Source organism: Herpailurus yagouaroundi, unplaced genomic scaffold, assembly GCF_014898765.1.
Source record: "Herpailurus yagouaroundi ecotype Mexico unplaced genomic scaffold, PumYag 199, whole genome shotgun sequence".
NCBI lineage: Eukaryota > Metazoa > Chordata > Mammalia > Carnivora > Felidae > Herpailurus > Herpailurus yagouaroundi.
Window position 1 is genome coordinate 11,336,224 of NW_024412430.1, and position 14,940 is coordinate 11,351,163.

General features: G+C 41.0%; 1 protein-coding gene across 9 annotated transcripts in view; it reads right to left on the reverse strand.

Annotated features, from left to right (window-relative positions):
- TJP2 (tight junction protein 2) overlaps positions 1–14,940 on the reverse strand; it is a 130,063-nt gene that overhangs the window by 37,025 nt on the left and 78,098 nt on the right. For 7 of the 9 annotated variants that reach the window (XM_040449407.1, XM_040449406.1, XM_040449400.1 and 4 more), the window contains 2 exons: positions 3,378–3,431; positions 904–1,028 (listed from right to left, as the gene is read on the reverse strand). In XM_040449407.1, the coding sequence (XP_040305341.1) occupies positions 904–1,028; positions 3,378–3,422 (170 nt within the window). In that variant the 5' untranslated portion in view covers positions 3,423–3,431. Of the gene's footprint in view, positions 1–903; positions 1,029–3,377; positions 3,437–3,961; positions 3,967–11,680; positions 11,694–13,584; positions 13,672–14,940 lie in introns of those variants that run through there. The other 2 variants (XM_040449404.1, XM_040449401.1) reach the window with 2 other exon arrangements.

Sequence of the window (14,940 nt, forward strand, 5' to 3'; positions counted from 1 at the left end):
TTAGATACGAATATACAGACTTGATATGCCAATAAATCCTAAACTTTTGAGCTCTCTGGCCAAGACAGTCATATAATTAATTTTAGATTCTGACCCAAGAAACTGTCCTGAGGGAACTCAGATATGTTTCTTTTAAAAATGGCATGATCTCTTCAGAACAGAAGGCTGGCATTTGGAAAACCTGTGTTTTCATGTATTAAGTTTTCCCAGTTTCCACATCCCTCTTATAAGTCAGAGCATCATTGGGGTGCCTGGGTACGTCAGTTAGTAAAGTGGCCGACTCTTGATTTCGGCTCAGGTCACGATCTCAAAGTTGTGAGATCGAGTCCCATATTGAGCTCTACGCTAAGCGTGGAGCCTGCTTAAGATTCTCTCTCTCTCTCTCTCTCTCTCTCTCTCTCTCTCTCTCTCTCTCCCCACCCTCCTTCCCACTCTCCCCCCTCCTTCCCTCTCTCCCCCCCACCCCTCCCTTGCTTGTGTGTGCACTGTCTCTCTCAAAAAACAAAACAAAACAAAAAAAAAAACACAAATCAGATCATCATTAAGCCAAAGTATCCTCATTAAATCCTTAATGAATAGAAGGTAAAATAAGTATAAAGTGTTGGTTGGGTTGCTAGGGGCCGGGAGGAGAGCATGCTGATTTTGTACTCCACATTCAGAAATGATTCCTAAGCCTAGGAATGATAGTTGTGATAGTTATTACTCTTTTCCTGTGGAAATGACTGCTCTCCTTCCTCTAAAGGTTTAGGGATTGTTAAAGCATAATACGTTATGGTCTCAATTCTTGTATATATATATGCAAGTTTGGTTGTTTTGTTTTGTTTTGTTTTGTTTTTTTAAGTGCATACCCTGTCTAGGAGCAACCAGTGGGGCAGGCAGGGGCTGGGGTGCAAGGACACTCACTGAAGCAGCCCATCAGCAGGCCCCCCGGGGAGCACATCAGAAATGACGATTGATGTTTCTCCGTTTTCAAAGTGGGGATTGTCTCTGCCTCCAGACACTGCTATTCCAAATCCTCTTTTGGAATCCTGTTCATTGGAGTTAAGAGAAAAATTAAAATAATAAAAATCCTTCTGTAAGTGGCTTTTGGGATTTATTACAAGCACTCAGTAAAATAAAGGTCAAACCAATAACCAGAGACAGCTCAAGAGCAGAGGGCTCACAGACACAAATGACAAAATAAGGCACCATCATGATTAGCTGACAAGTTTATAAAGGGAAATCCTTATCTAAAAGGAACAGTCTTGTGAAAGCTGGAAAAGACTGAAAAAACAGCCTGGAGTTATCACTAGGGGCTGGCATGGGAAATAACATCTTCTGTCCAAACAGGGATATGCTATTCAAATCAGCAATCATACCTGTTCTCATATCCTGGCCTGAGTTTCAGTCACAACTGAATCTGTGCTGAAAACCCTATTTTTAAAGTATGACTTTAACTTCCAAGTTAGGTGAATTGGTGGTTTCATTTTAATAGGGTGAAAAAAGAAGTAAATGGATTTTAAAGATAAGATATGAAGATAAGCAGTTTTAAGATGTTATGAGAGAGCAAAACATTAAACTCCTGTGTACATATAAGACAGAAAATACAGACTAATTACATTCACAATTGGTCTAGAAATGTAAAACAGTGAACCTGGATAATACATAAATAACCCTTTCATTTCAGTGTTTAAAAAAGCTACGCTCCCAAAGTTTCATGCAGACGATATGGGCATGTGACTATAACTGTAAATCAGGGTCTGATTACGTAACAATGTACTCCAAGAATACAAGAAAGTCTTCCCCCATTTTCCTACATAGGACCCACTATGCCAACTGGTGACAATGACCAACACAAAACAGGCTAGGCGATTGTCCCATGATTACATGGCCTTGGACTGGGCAGCACCATCACCTAGTAGTTGGTTTACGCAGAGGTAGCTCCGTCCTCTATACCAGACTTAAAATGTCTCTCATCGTTGCCACTTTGAGGCCCACGACTCAAGGGGTATGTGAAATGCTGGTGGAAGGGCGCAGAGAAGAGTCAGAAGACGACCAGAGTTGAGAAGTAAGACCCAAGGGGAGAAAGCACTCATCCAAAGAAACCATGTCATGTTACTTAACTCCGGAAGTTTCAGCTCCTAAGCACTGACGTGGGTGTTTTTCAACCAGGACTAATTCATTTATTCAGGAACTAACTTTTCACTAAAGTCAGGATTTGAAAAATTCACAGTTCTAAGGGTTAAAGGAAAACTCTCCCTCTGAGGAACATACAACTCCTCTAGGAACTTACAATCCAGAGCCTGGAGGGATTCAGAGCAGGACTAAGACCAGCAGAGCCCACAAAAGTCACAGAGATGCTGACCAGGGCAGCTGATGGAATAAGACCCCAGGACCACAAATGCTTCTCAGGTCAGCCCAGCCGCACACAAATCACTTACAGACTGTTGGTGGCTGTGCTGGTTTCAAGTGGGGCTAACACCTATCATGCCCACCTCGAATCTGCTGTCAGGAGAGTAAAAGGGACTAGAACTAACACTTATGAAGCAATCATTATGTGCTGGACTCCATGTACTAGAGGCCATCTGCATTACCTCATTTAATCAAGAGGAGTAATCCCATGAAACAACCGTAAAAATTAAGCCGTAAAAATTAAGTGAAATACCTTTCTATCTGGTTTACGTTGGCTTTCAGTCCCATGGGGAAGGAGGGCAGGATTTTTAAAAATCTGATTAACTCGGCGCCTCCTGATATAATAATGAGTTGGACAGGGGCACCTGGGTGACTCAGTGGGTTAATCGTCCAGCTCTGGGTTTCGGCTCAGGTCATGGTCTCGCAGCTTCGTGGGTTCCAGCTCTGTATCGGGCTCTGTACTGGCAGCGTGGAGCCTGCTTGGGATTCTCTCTCTGCCCCTCTCTCTGCCCTTCCCCCTCTCATGCTGTCTCAGTCTCTCTCAAAATAAATAAACTTAAAAAAAAAAACTCCTTTAATCATGAGTGGGATAAGAAATATAACCCATGTCTTCTGTCAAACCAATATTTCAAAATTTAGTTTGAACTTAATACGTCATAATAAAAATGATAGAAGTTGTAGAAGCTACCTCAACATCCTTAAATAGTAGAGGTTATTTCCATTTCTTCCCTCCTTTTCTCTTTCTTCATAACCTGTTCTGTCTGGCGATAGGTGAATACACTAAATAACCTCTATAATTTTCGATTACACGGGCCTTAACCAAAAAATATAATAGCGTGCAAATCTTTGATAATGCAGTAATTACTGCCAGCTACAATGCATCATCCACCTTAAGGGGGGAAACACTGTGGCCGAAAGTGAATAGGATCCATGACCCGTGAGCTCGAGAATATGACTGTAGCACATATGAACTGTGCAGCACTCACCTTTTGTAGGGTCACAGTGTACTGTTCCCATATCAGTTCTTCCATGCCTGGGGCCTGTTTTCAAACAGCAAAACCAATTTGTTTAAACCACAAACATTTCAATGCTAGAAATAAAGCTGTAATTCAAGATGTCTTTATATAAAGTCCAGCTTACACATTCTACACACTAAAAGGAGTTGGTATTTTTTAGGAACATTATGTTACCTATCTTCAAACACTCCTTCAATCAAATGGTAGTCTTAACAAATGAAAAGTAATGAAATACATAGTAAGAGATAGACCCTAAAAAATTGAAATATTAAGTGTTGAGCTTTTTTATTACCACTACTCCAAAGCAGTCATTATAAAATCCCTTAAAAAGAAATCTAGAGTTTTAAACAGATACTTACTTCTTTTTTTTTAAGTCACTCTCCCCTCCTCCTATCAAAGATGACCTCTTAGGCAAATCTTATGTCTAAAGGAATCCCTGGCCTTGTCAGAGAGTGCCTTTTCTCCATGGGTACTGCTGAGTGTAAAAGATGAAAATGCCTGCATAAATAGATGGGGGCTTCCTTTCTGACAGTATTCCAAAATAAATGTCCAGAAAAGCCTGAAAATAGTCGTTATCAGTTTAAAAATACTAATAATAAATCCATTAAATGCAGGCTGCCTTTGAGGAGAAATCCTTAAAGGCTAGAAATGCCAAGAAAGCTCAAAGCCAGAGAGATAAACCAGCATCGAAGCGGGCATTCCAACAGAAGGCTGGGAAGAGAGATAAGCTGTAGGACCCAAACAGGGGGGAGATTAGATGGAAGTGGATGTAGTAGGGGAAAAACTCCATCGGGCAGATGGAGATGGCAGGGGCATGTTCCTTGGCTCTGAGTAGAGCGGAAATAACTAAAATTATCTCCCTGGAGAATTCCTACCAACAGACCTGTACTCACACAGGTTTGAGACTAAAATTCTTATTACAGATAGTACCACATCTCCTCAAAACCTGCTAAAAGTGGTTAGGCAAGGGAGCACCACCCTGGGACACAGAGGCAAATGCAAATTCTCTCCAAGGAACATACTAAACACAGGTTTCAGAGAATCCCCCCAGATGAGTATCTGAGGAGCAGAAGTTGACAATTTGAACGCACACACACAAAGCGGGTCACCATGAGTGAGAGTTAAAACAGGAAACTGCAGGACCAAAGACTATAAATGCTGGGAATATCAATCACAGACTCAAAGAAGTGGATATAACATGTATGTTTATCATAAGAAATTAAAAGCGGAAATTGGAAATGTAATGAAAGGACAAGGAAACATCAAAAATGACCAAGGAAATCTGAAAAAAGGCAAACAAAAATTTTAGAAATAAAAATATATAATTGAGATAAACAGTGGAGTGAGCCACATACTGTACACACCTGAAAAGAGTAATTAATTGGAAGACAGATGTGAAGAAATTATCCAGAACACAGTAATAAGCATTTAAAAAGTGAGACATCCTGAAAGAAAAGTTAAGACCAAGGAAGTCTTATTTACAATGTATCTGGTTAGATTTCCTGAACAAGATGCTGAAAGGGTACAGGAGAGATGCAGTACTCAAAGAGATAATGACTCTTCCAGAATTAAAGATTTTTCAGGTTCAGGAAGCCCAATACATCAAAAGCAGAGTAAATGGGGGGGGGGGGGGGAGATGGGGAAAAAACACTTTTAAATAGATGGTCATTTCAAGGCAGAAAAAAATACATAAAGACTTGAGAACAGTCTAGACCTGAGAGATTACCTACAAAAGAACAATCCGAGTAACAGCTGACTTCTAAACAGCAATGATGGAAGCCCAAAATTAACAGAATATTTTTAACACAATACATGTTGATTTAGAGGGTATAAAAGACATTTTTTGAAAACATAAAAACTGGGACAGATTAGTACCCTAGACCAGCAATAAAACAATTTCCAAAGGATATTTGAGAAAGAAGGAAAATAATCCCAGAAGGAAGACCCAAAACACAAGAAGGAACATGAGTAAGCCTGAGCACGTATTGGCTGTATGCAACTACAATAATAATGTATAACCTGTTAGACTTAATACAAATAAGACAGAGCCAAAGTATAAACAACACACATGTAAATCCAGAAGACTTGAACATAATTAGATTACTCTAAATGTTTTATTCAGGAGCAGAGTTAAACTGCTGATTAATTTTAAACTTCACTGAGTCAAATCTACATGTTAAATTTTCTGGGGTAATCACGATAGGAATACTGACAGTACATAACTTCCAACATAGCAGAGGTAAAAATAAAACAAACAACAAAACAAGTCAATCCAAAACAAGGCAAAGGAGGCAAAAGGGGAAACTTAAAAAAAAAAAAAAAAACAGCACAAATGTAAAATGCAAAGTAGAATATAGAAAGAATATAGAAGAGTATAGAATCACACAAGAAGGTCCAGGGAGGCCTGGGTGGCTCAGTCGCTTAAGCGTCCAACTCTTGGTTTCAGCTTAGGTCGTGATCTCACAGTTCATAAATTGAAGCCCCGCATCGGGCTCTGAGCTGACAGCATGGAGCCTGCTTTGGATTCTCTCTCTCTCTCTCTCTCTCTCTCTCTGCCCTACCCCTGCTTGCTTTCTCTCTCAAAATAAATAAAGTTTAAAAAAAATTTTTTAGGGGCGCCTGGGTGGCTTGGTCGGTTAAGTGTCCGACTTCGGCTCAGGTCATGATCTCACGGTCCGTGAGTTCGAGCCCCGCGTCGGGCTCTGTGCTGACAGCTCAGAGCCTGGAGCCTGTTTCCGATTCTGTGTCTCCCTCTCTCTCTGCCCCTCCCCTGTTCATGCTCTGTCTTTCTCTGTCTCAAAAATAAATAAACGTTAAAAAAAAAAAAATTTTTTTTTAATTTTTTAAAAACAAGAAGGTCCATCAAGCTCTATGTCTTTTAATAACAGACTATCTAAAACCTAAGGACACAAAGAAATACGTAAATAAAAGGCCTTACTGTATTTATATACAAACTAAAATAATTTTAAGAAAACTAGTTGTTTGACATTAAAATTTTTTCAAATCAAATTTGCCATTCCTGCACTGATACTAATATGAGAGAGAGTAAAGAACTGAAAAATGTCTAGATGATGTGCTTCCTTTTTCCCCAGTTAACAAACTCTCTTGACTGGGGAGAAAAACACAGCTTAACATAAAAGGCAAGTCTATCAACCGATCTACTGGAGCAGATCATCTGTTCCCTTTGGCAGAGGGGCTTAGGAAAAGGCAATTTTGTTTGTACAGAAGGTAAACCAGCCTACTCTTGAGTAGCTCTAACTGATTAGTCAAATTGAGAGGAAGTCCTAATCCCTTAGCTCACCCTCCCACTATGTACTCACTTTTAAAAGGACATTTCCATGGCTAATACCATCTGGCTCCAAGAGATCAGAGTTATTAGATTAAAAACTAGAATAAAAAAACCACCTCTAGAGTTAAAAAGAAAATACAAATGGTCCTGGAACAGGCAAGAACTAGGATGCATGCTACCAGCACACCTACGACCAGGTGCTATGGTGGCAGGACAGGGGTCTGGGGAGGGACGGGTATCAGCATCCAAAATGGGGTTATGTTTAGGTTAAATGAAGGCACAACACACTGAAACAGGTATACATTCAAAAAGACCATACGTCTTTTTGACAAAGACTTTTGACATGGTGACAAAAGTTTGTTCACCATCACCACTGTTTTTTCTTTTTAATTAAAATATTTTATTTACTTTTGAGAGAGAGACAGAGTATGAGTAGGGGAGGGACAGAAAGAGGGAGACAGAATCTGAAGCAGGCTCTAGGCTCCGAGCTGTCAGCATAGAGCCTGATGTGGGGCTTGAACTCACGAGCAGTGAGATCATGACCTGAGCCAAAGTGGGACACTTAACCAACTGAGCCACCCAGGCGCCCCGACCACTGTTTATCAATTGAAAGAAAATGGAAGTGGATTTTCAGGTAAGATTTTTATATCTCACTCACTCCATTTCGTCCCTTTTCTCCTAGAACAGCAGTGGGTGCACAGAGTAGGCACTCAAAAAGGTTTTCTTTTCAATGAACCAAGAAGTGGGTACACTGTCTATTTATCACTTGTTAATGTGGTTAAAGCACTGATTTCTACTACTTAAAAGTTTTCTTAAAGGAAATTTTCTGTTACAGTCAGTGGCCCTCTGCCTCTTCGACAGCACCCTTGAGGTGGTCAGGTTGGGAACTTGAGTGCTGATAAGGTCTAGTGTGCTAGGTGGGCTTTATCACCACCATTCCTCTCTGGAATGTTGCAGTCTGTGTTTAAAACAGCATTTACAACGTGTGCCAGTATAATGCAAGTTTTCCAAGATTTTAATAAAGTTTTCTATTTTAAAAAAAGTTTTCTTAAAAGGAAATAGTAAGCAGAAACCTGGTTGATTAGAATTATCTCGATCCTCTCTTTCCATTTCCACAGAACACCTCCTAATGCCCTGATACCTTCAGGTTTCAATGTGGCCTTAACCAATCACCTACCAACTAGAAATGACTTTACTAGCATGCATGCTCCCCAAGTTCATCTTCTTACACTTGACTCTACCTCAAAGCTGGCAAATTTCAACAGGGTGAATTAACCTGGAAGTTGTGGTAAAATAAATACAGATGCCAATTCCTCTTTCAATATAGCTATATCCCTACACATTAGGAGAAAACATCACTGTTGGTGGGAATGCAAATTGGTGTAGCTGCTCTGGAGAACAGTATGGAGGTTCCTCAAGAAACTAAAAATAGAACTACCCTACAATCCAGCAGTTGCACTATTAGGTATTTACCCAAAGGATATAAAAATACAGATTTGAAGGGGGTACATGCACCCCAAACTTTATAGCACCCATTATCAACAATAGCCAAACTATGGAGAGAGCCCAAATGTCCATCAGCTGATGAATGGATAGAGATGTGGGGTGTGTGTGTGTGTGTGTGTGTGTAATGGAATATTACTCAGCCTTCAAAAAGAATGAAATCTTGCCACTTGCAAGGATACGGATGGAGCTAGGATGTATTATGCTAAGTGAATTAAGCCAATCAGAGAAAGACAAATACTATATGATTTCACTCAAATGTAGAATTTAAGAAACAAAACAGATGAACATATGGGAAGGGGGTGGGGAGAAGAAGAGAAGGAAACAAACCACAGGAAGACTCTTAATGACAGAGAACACCTATGGGTCGATGGAGGGAGGTGGGTGGGAGAGAGGCTAGATGATGGGGACTAAGGAGGGCATTTGTTGGGATGAGCACTGGGTGTTGTATGCAAGTGATGAATCACTGAATTCTTCTGAAGCCAATAGTGCACTGTATGTTAACCAACTAAAATTTAAATGAAAAAAAAAAGAAACATCACACAAGACCTTCTCCAGAATACTCTTCTAAAAATCATCAGGATTGCAACTATGTGGATGGAACTAGAGGGTATTATGCTAAGCGAAATTAGAGAAAGACAAATATCATATGACTTCATTCATAGGAGGACTTTAAGGTACAAAACAGATGAACGTTAAGGGAAGGGAAGCAAAAATGATGTAAAAACAGGGAGAGGGACAAAACATAAGAGACTCTTAAATATGGAGAACAAAGGGTTACTGGAGGGGTTGTGGGAGGGGGGATGGGCTAAATGGGTAAGGGACATTAAGGAATCTACTCCTGAAATCATTGTTGCACCATGTGCTAACTGACCTGGGTAAATTATGGAAAATAAATAAATTATAGAAAGTAAAAAAAATTTTAAATAAAAACCATCAGGAAGTAACTAACCAATACCATAACAATCACCCCTAGGAATGGGCATTGCTCTGGGGTGGGAGGGAGCACAAATGTCCAAAAATGGAGTGATATTTGGGTTAAATGAATCAACACAATGAAATGCATAGGCATTGAAAATAATTACTTAACTGCCATCAATTTTTTAAAAGTTTCTTTATCATGATTACTACATTTTCAATTAAAGAGAAGAACAACTAATTGGCTTTATATTTTCAGGTCCATCCGCTCTTGGTGGGAAGGGTGGGAATATAAATTGGTATAAACCTTTCAGGGGGAAGGAGTGCCTGGGTGGCTCAGTCGGTTGAGCGTCCAACTTCAGCTTAGGTCATGATCTCATGGCTTGTGAGTTCAAGTCCCGCATCGGGCTCTGGGCTGACAGCTGGGAGTCTGGAGTCTGCTTCCAATTCTGTGTGTGTCTCTCTCTCTGCCCCTCCCCCGCTCAAGCTTGCTCGCGTGCGCGCGCGCGCGCTCTCTCTCTCTCTCTCTCTCTCTCAAAAATAAATAAACGTTATGGGGTGCCTGGGTGGCTCTGTCGTTTAAGCGTCCGGCTTTGACTCAGGTCATGATCTCATGGTTTGTGAGTTCGAGTCCTGCGTAGGGCTCTGTGCTGACAGCCTGGAGCTCGGAGCCTGGAGCCTGCTTCAGATTCTGTGTCTCCCTCTCTCTTTACCCCTCCCCCTGCTCACACTCTGTGTCTGTCTCTCAACAATAAACAAACGTTAAAAAAATTTTAATAAACAAACATTAAAAAAATTAAAAATAAAAAACCTTTCAGGGGGCATATTATAATAAGTATCAAAATGTAAAATCTGATTACCCCTTGATCATTCAGTTCCACTTCTAGCAATTTATTTTACAGGATTATCTGCACAAGTACACTAAGGTAAACATATAAGTTTTTTTATAGCTGAGTGTAATTTTTAATAGGTAATTAAAATGTCCAACAATAGGAGATTGGTTACATATATAGATCATATTCAAATGTCTATAGGGAGAAATCCATATACAAAACATCATTGTTTCCATTCTTATTGTCATAAATATATGTATTTATATAACCATACATGGAAGAGATGGGAAGAATAAATACCAAAAAATGTTAAAATTTCCCCAGGAGCTGTGGTATGGAAGAGAATATTTTTATATGAGTACATTACTTTTAGAATACATTTTTTATTTTAAAAATAAAAAAAACAAGTTCTCTTTTAAAAGTTTTGGATTTAGGGGCGCCTGGGTGGCTCAGTCAGTTAAGCGGCCAACTTCAGCTCAGGTCACGATCTCACCGCTCCTGGGCTCAAGCCCTGTTCAGGCTCTTTGCTGACAGTTCAGAGCCTGGAGCCTGCTTCCAATTCTGTGTCTTCTTCTCTCTCTACCCACTTCCAGCTCATGCTCTGCCTCTTTCTCTCAGAAATAAATAAATGTTAAAAAAAAAAAAAAAAAACTAAAATTGAATAAAAAATAAAGGTTTTGGATTTAAAAATTTTTATCATTTAGCCAAATAAGTGAGTTGCCACAAAACTTTATTTTTAAAATATTGCCCAAGGTAGAATGAACCTGGCTTTTGAAATTCACTATTCCATAATGAGATTATACTATCTAATCTACCCCTGTGCTGCCCACAGGGGTAATTTAAATTAGATTTATCAGAAAGAGAATTAAACCCCTATTCCTACCACTGCCACCCCAACAGGACTGAATTAAATTTTTAAAACTTATTTTAAACGTTTATTTTTGAGAGAGAGACAGAGACAAAGTGCAAGCAGGGGAAGGGCAGAGAGAGAGGAGACACTGAATCCGAAGCAGGTTCCAGGCTCTGAGCTGTCAGCACAGAGCCCGACGTGGGCCTCAAGCCCACGGACCATGAAATCATGACCTGTGCTGAAGTCGAATGCTTAACCGGCTGAGCCACCCAGGCGCCCCAGGACTGACTGAAATTTTTAATCAATCAGACCTTGCCGCATGCCCAAAGATCTCACCAACTTGTATGAACTGATTAGATTGTAAGTGGCTTGTTTACCTAGGATTGGTAATGCGTTGGGACATAAACTATTAACTATTTAAACATAGTATTTAAAAGAACATATGTTCTGTTACACCAAGTGATGAATTTAAAATCTTATTTTTTAAAGACGAGGAACCTGAAGTAAAAATACATTTTAATAGTTCTTTTGAAAGCTATTAAAATATACCATAACTGTGTATTTAGTCCACAGAACTAGGACTTTTTATGAAGGTCTCAGAGAAGCCCCTTCATTCATTCACTCCCTCATTTATTCATTCGTTCAAAGACATTTATTAAGTACCCACTATGTGCCAAGCCTGTGATTTGTGGCACTCGGGATACACTGGTGAATAAAAACCACCAGAGCCTGTGGAGTGTTTACAACAGGTGTGCCCAAAAAGAAAATCATTGAGTGTCTTCCCGCCTCATCTCCATAAACACCTTTTGGGAAACAGAGAGCACCCCTCACAGTCACACAGTCCTCAGAGTATCCTCTCCTGATACATCCCCCAGGGGACAGGCTGCCAGCTTACAGCAGCTTAGCTGAGGGCTTCACCTCATTCATTTCAAACTGGGCCACTCGGCTCGGGCCCCACCCAACCTGTGCCGGGCTGTGTACAGATCCCAGAATGCTGTCAGTATTCAGCCGTTGCTTAGCCTTGAGGAGCTTTACCTACATGGATCAGAGCCAAAGATACACGTATTCCATGATGCAGTGATTTCTCTCCTGGGCAGAGGCCCAAGAGGAATGTATGAATATGTGACAAGGACACACACAAAGAGTATTCACAGCAACATTCTCAAAAGCCAAAACCTGGAAACAACCCAAATTAATATCAAGAGCAGAATGGACAAGTAAATCATAATATATTATTAAAATGCGATATTCTACAGTAGTGAAAACAAACTAGAGCCACACAGATGCAACTCAAATAAAACAGTGAGTGAAAAACATCTAGAAGAATGTGCAGAGCCTGATATCACTTTGATATAGTTCAGAAAGCAGTGTTTCACAACAACGTGAATATATTCAATACTATGGCACTGTGCACTTAAGAATGGTTAAGATGCTCAGTTTTATGTTCTGCAGGTTTGTTTGGTTTTTTTTAACCACAATAAAGAAAAAGCAAGCAAAACTAATTTTTTCCTTAGGGATGCATATGCATGTGTGTGGTAAAACTATGAAGAAAAAAAAAAAAAAGAAAAGCAAGGGAATGAAAACCACAAACTACAGGATGAAATGAGCCAGGGATGCGGCACAGTGAGAAAGGACTTTCTGTCCATCTTCATGAGGCTCCATGGATGTGCATGATGGGCTCCTGGGTATGTGTTTTACTACCAGGCTTTATGATTTAGATCTGTAATTCCTGCACCTGCACCACATGCTTCACAAGTTCAGAAACAGGGGGGCAGGAACGCCTGGGTGGCTCAGTTGGTTAAGCATCCAACTTCGGCTCAGGTCATGATCTCACAGTTTATGAGTTCAAGCCCCACATCAGGCTCTCTGCTGTCAGGACAGAGCCCGCTTCTGTCTTCCTCTATCTCTGCCCCTCCCCTGCTCGTGCCAATCTCCCTCAAAAATAAATAAACATTTAAAAAAATAAAATAAAAAATAGGGTAGGTGCATATGAGTGAACATCAAGGTGTACCCAATTCCTGGACAGGGACCTTATACCAAATATTTTTTAAGCCCAGACTTTGCAAAGTGAAAGAGCAGAAGAAAATGTGATCACTTCCACCGGAGGCGGGAAAGACAGGGTGGTGGCAATAATCCGAGAGGTGTATGGAAGGAAGCTGAGGGAGAGATCAGCTAGCTCTGGGGGAGCAGTGGGGTACAGGGCTCCCATGTCTATCTACCCCAAGTCAACGCCCCAGATTATTCAAACTTAGCCCATAATTATGGGAGCTGTCTGATAAAAACCCCAAGCCATAAAAGTAAACATTCATACATGCTACAGTAGTACTTGCCATTCAAAACTCTGAGAGGAAGAAAGGAACATGTCAAAAACTGTTTCCTGTAACTGAAGAACCTAGATATAAGAATAAAGATTTCTGCAGAATAAGGAAGCAAAAAGTTTCACCCCAAAATAAATCCCCAAACACAAACATCTTCCACGAGGAGTATATTAAGTCATTCCCAGGAAGCTACAACGTACTTCCCAAAACATGCAAGACAGCGGTATTTGACTCATAAATCCCATAAGAGGCTATCAGTTTCACATGTCTGCTAAAAATAGGGCATGTATTTCTAAAAGCCACCATTGACCACAAGCTGCATGTCGCAGTTTGTTACTGAAAGCTGCCAGAAGGGCAAATAAATCCGAAGAGAAAGCAGTCACTGTGCAAAAGCTTTTGCTCCCCGACCGCTTCCCACAAAGAAAGGCTGGGAAAGAAAAGAGGGAGAGCTTGCAGAGGGACTCACGCGGCCTTGCGGTCTCCCAAACTTTTTAACAGCCTGGCTCCACATCCTCTGGAGGACCTGAGCAGTCTTCATGGCCTCTGGAGATGAATCGGCCAGGCCACTGCCTACACCCCAGGCTGCTCACCCATTGCCACCACTCCACGTGGTTACGCAAGGCGGATACAATAGTGGCCCACATTCCCAGCAGATCCCGTTGTCATCTCGCACAGTGACACATCCATACAGCAGGGACGCCGGAACGCTTTGAAAAGCACCGCTTGTGAGGAAAAACAGAACGCAGTCCGGACTTACACCACTTGAAGGGCTTTCTTTCCCTCCTTTCTCCCACGCAAGGGAACCAGAGAAGCAGAGCAAATATTCTTGTTAGACATACAGAGTAACTATCGAAGTAGAAATTATTAAGCAAGTAGGACATTTTGGAGCAGTACTCTGGAAATGAACATTTAGAGAAGGGTTTATTTATACAGACCCTCCCATACACACATACACAAAAGGTATAAGCTGGCTAGAAATGAACTGGTAATGTTTCAGGTGGATGGAACTGCTAATGTTACATAGAAATTAAAGGCTTGAAGATAAGATGTTTCACATCCTTGGAGGCGAGAGGAAGCAGGGAGCCAACTGGGGGACAGAGTGTTCACTCAGTGGAGTTTTCTCTTCTCCCTAATCTTTCTGTAAGTTTAGCAGATAAAAGCATAACAAAGAGCCGTATTATTTGTTTCCTTCTTTGTTTTTACCAATGGTGGGAGAGAGTGGAAAAGTACATTTTAGGTTTTTCAACATCTAGCAGAGACTTTATGGGATGCCTGGGGTTTCAAAGTTGGGTTTGGGATTTCAAAAGCACGGTCTTGGGGTTCCAGTCACTCTTGGTACTCTAATGTATGTTACACTAAGGGACCAGACCAAGCAGTTTATAAGTGTGAAGAGTACACTATCTGAACTGTCTGGGGTTAAGGTGTGTGACGAATCTGGACCACGAGATGGAGACCATACAGGAAGCAACTTGAAGCACAGGCAAGAATGTGCACTATAAAGGCAGACGATCTGGAGTGGTCTTTGTTCCATCACTTAGCTGTGGGATCTTTGATAATCTGTCTCCACCTTTAGAAAATGGGGAAGGATGCCTGTGTGGCTCAGTTGTTTCAGCAGCCAACTCTTGATTTCAGCTTGGGTCGAGATTTCACAGACGTGGGATCCAGCCTTGTGTCAGGCTATCTACGGTAGGCATGGAGCCTGCTTGGGATTGTCTCTCTCCCTCTCTCTCTCTGCCCCTTCCCCTGCATGCGCTCTCTTTCTCTCATAAGTAAATAGGAAGGAAGGAAGGAAGGAAGGAAGGAAGGAAGGAAGGAAGGAAGG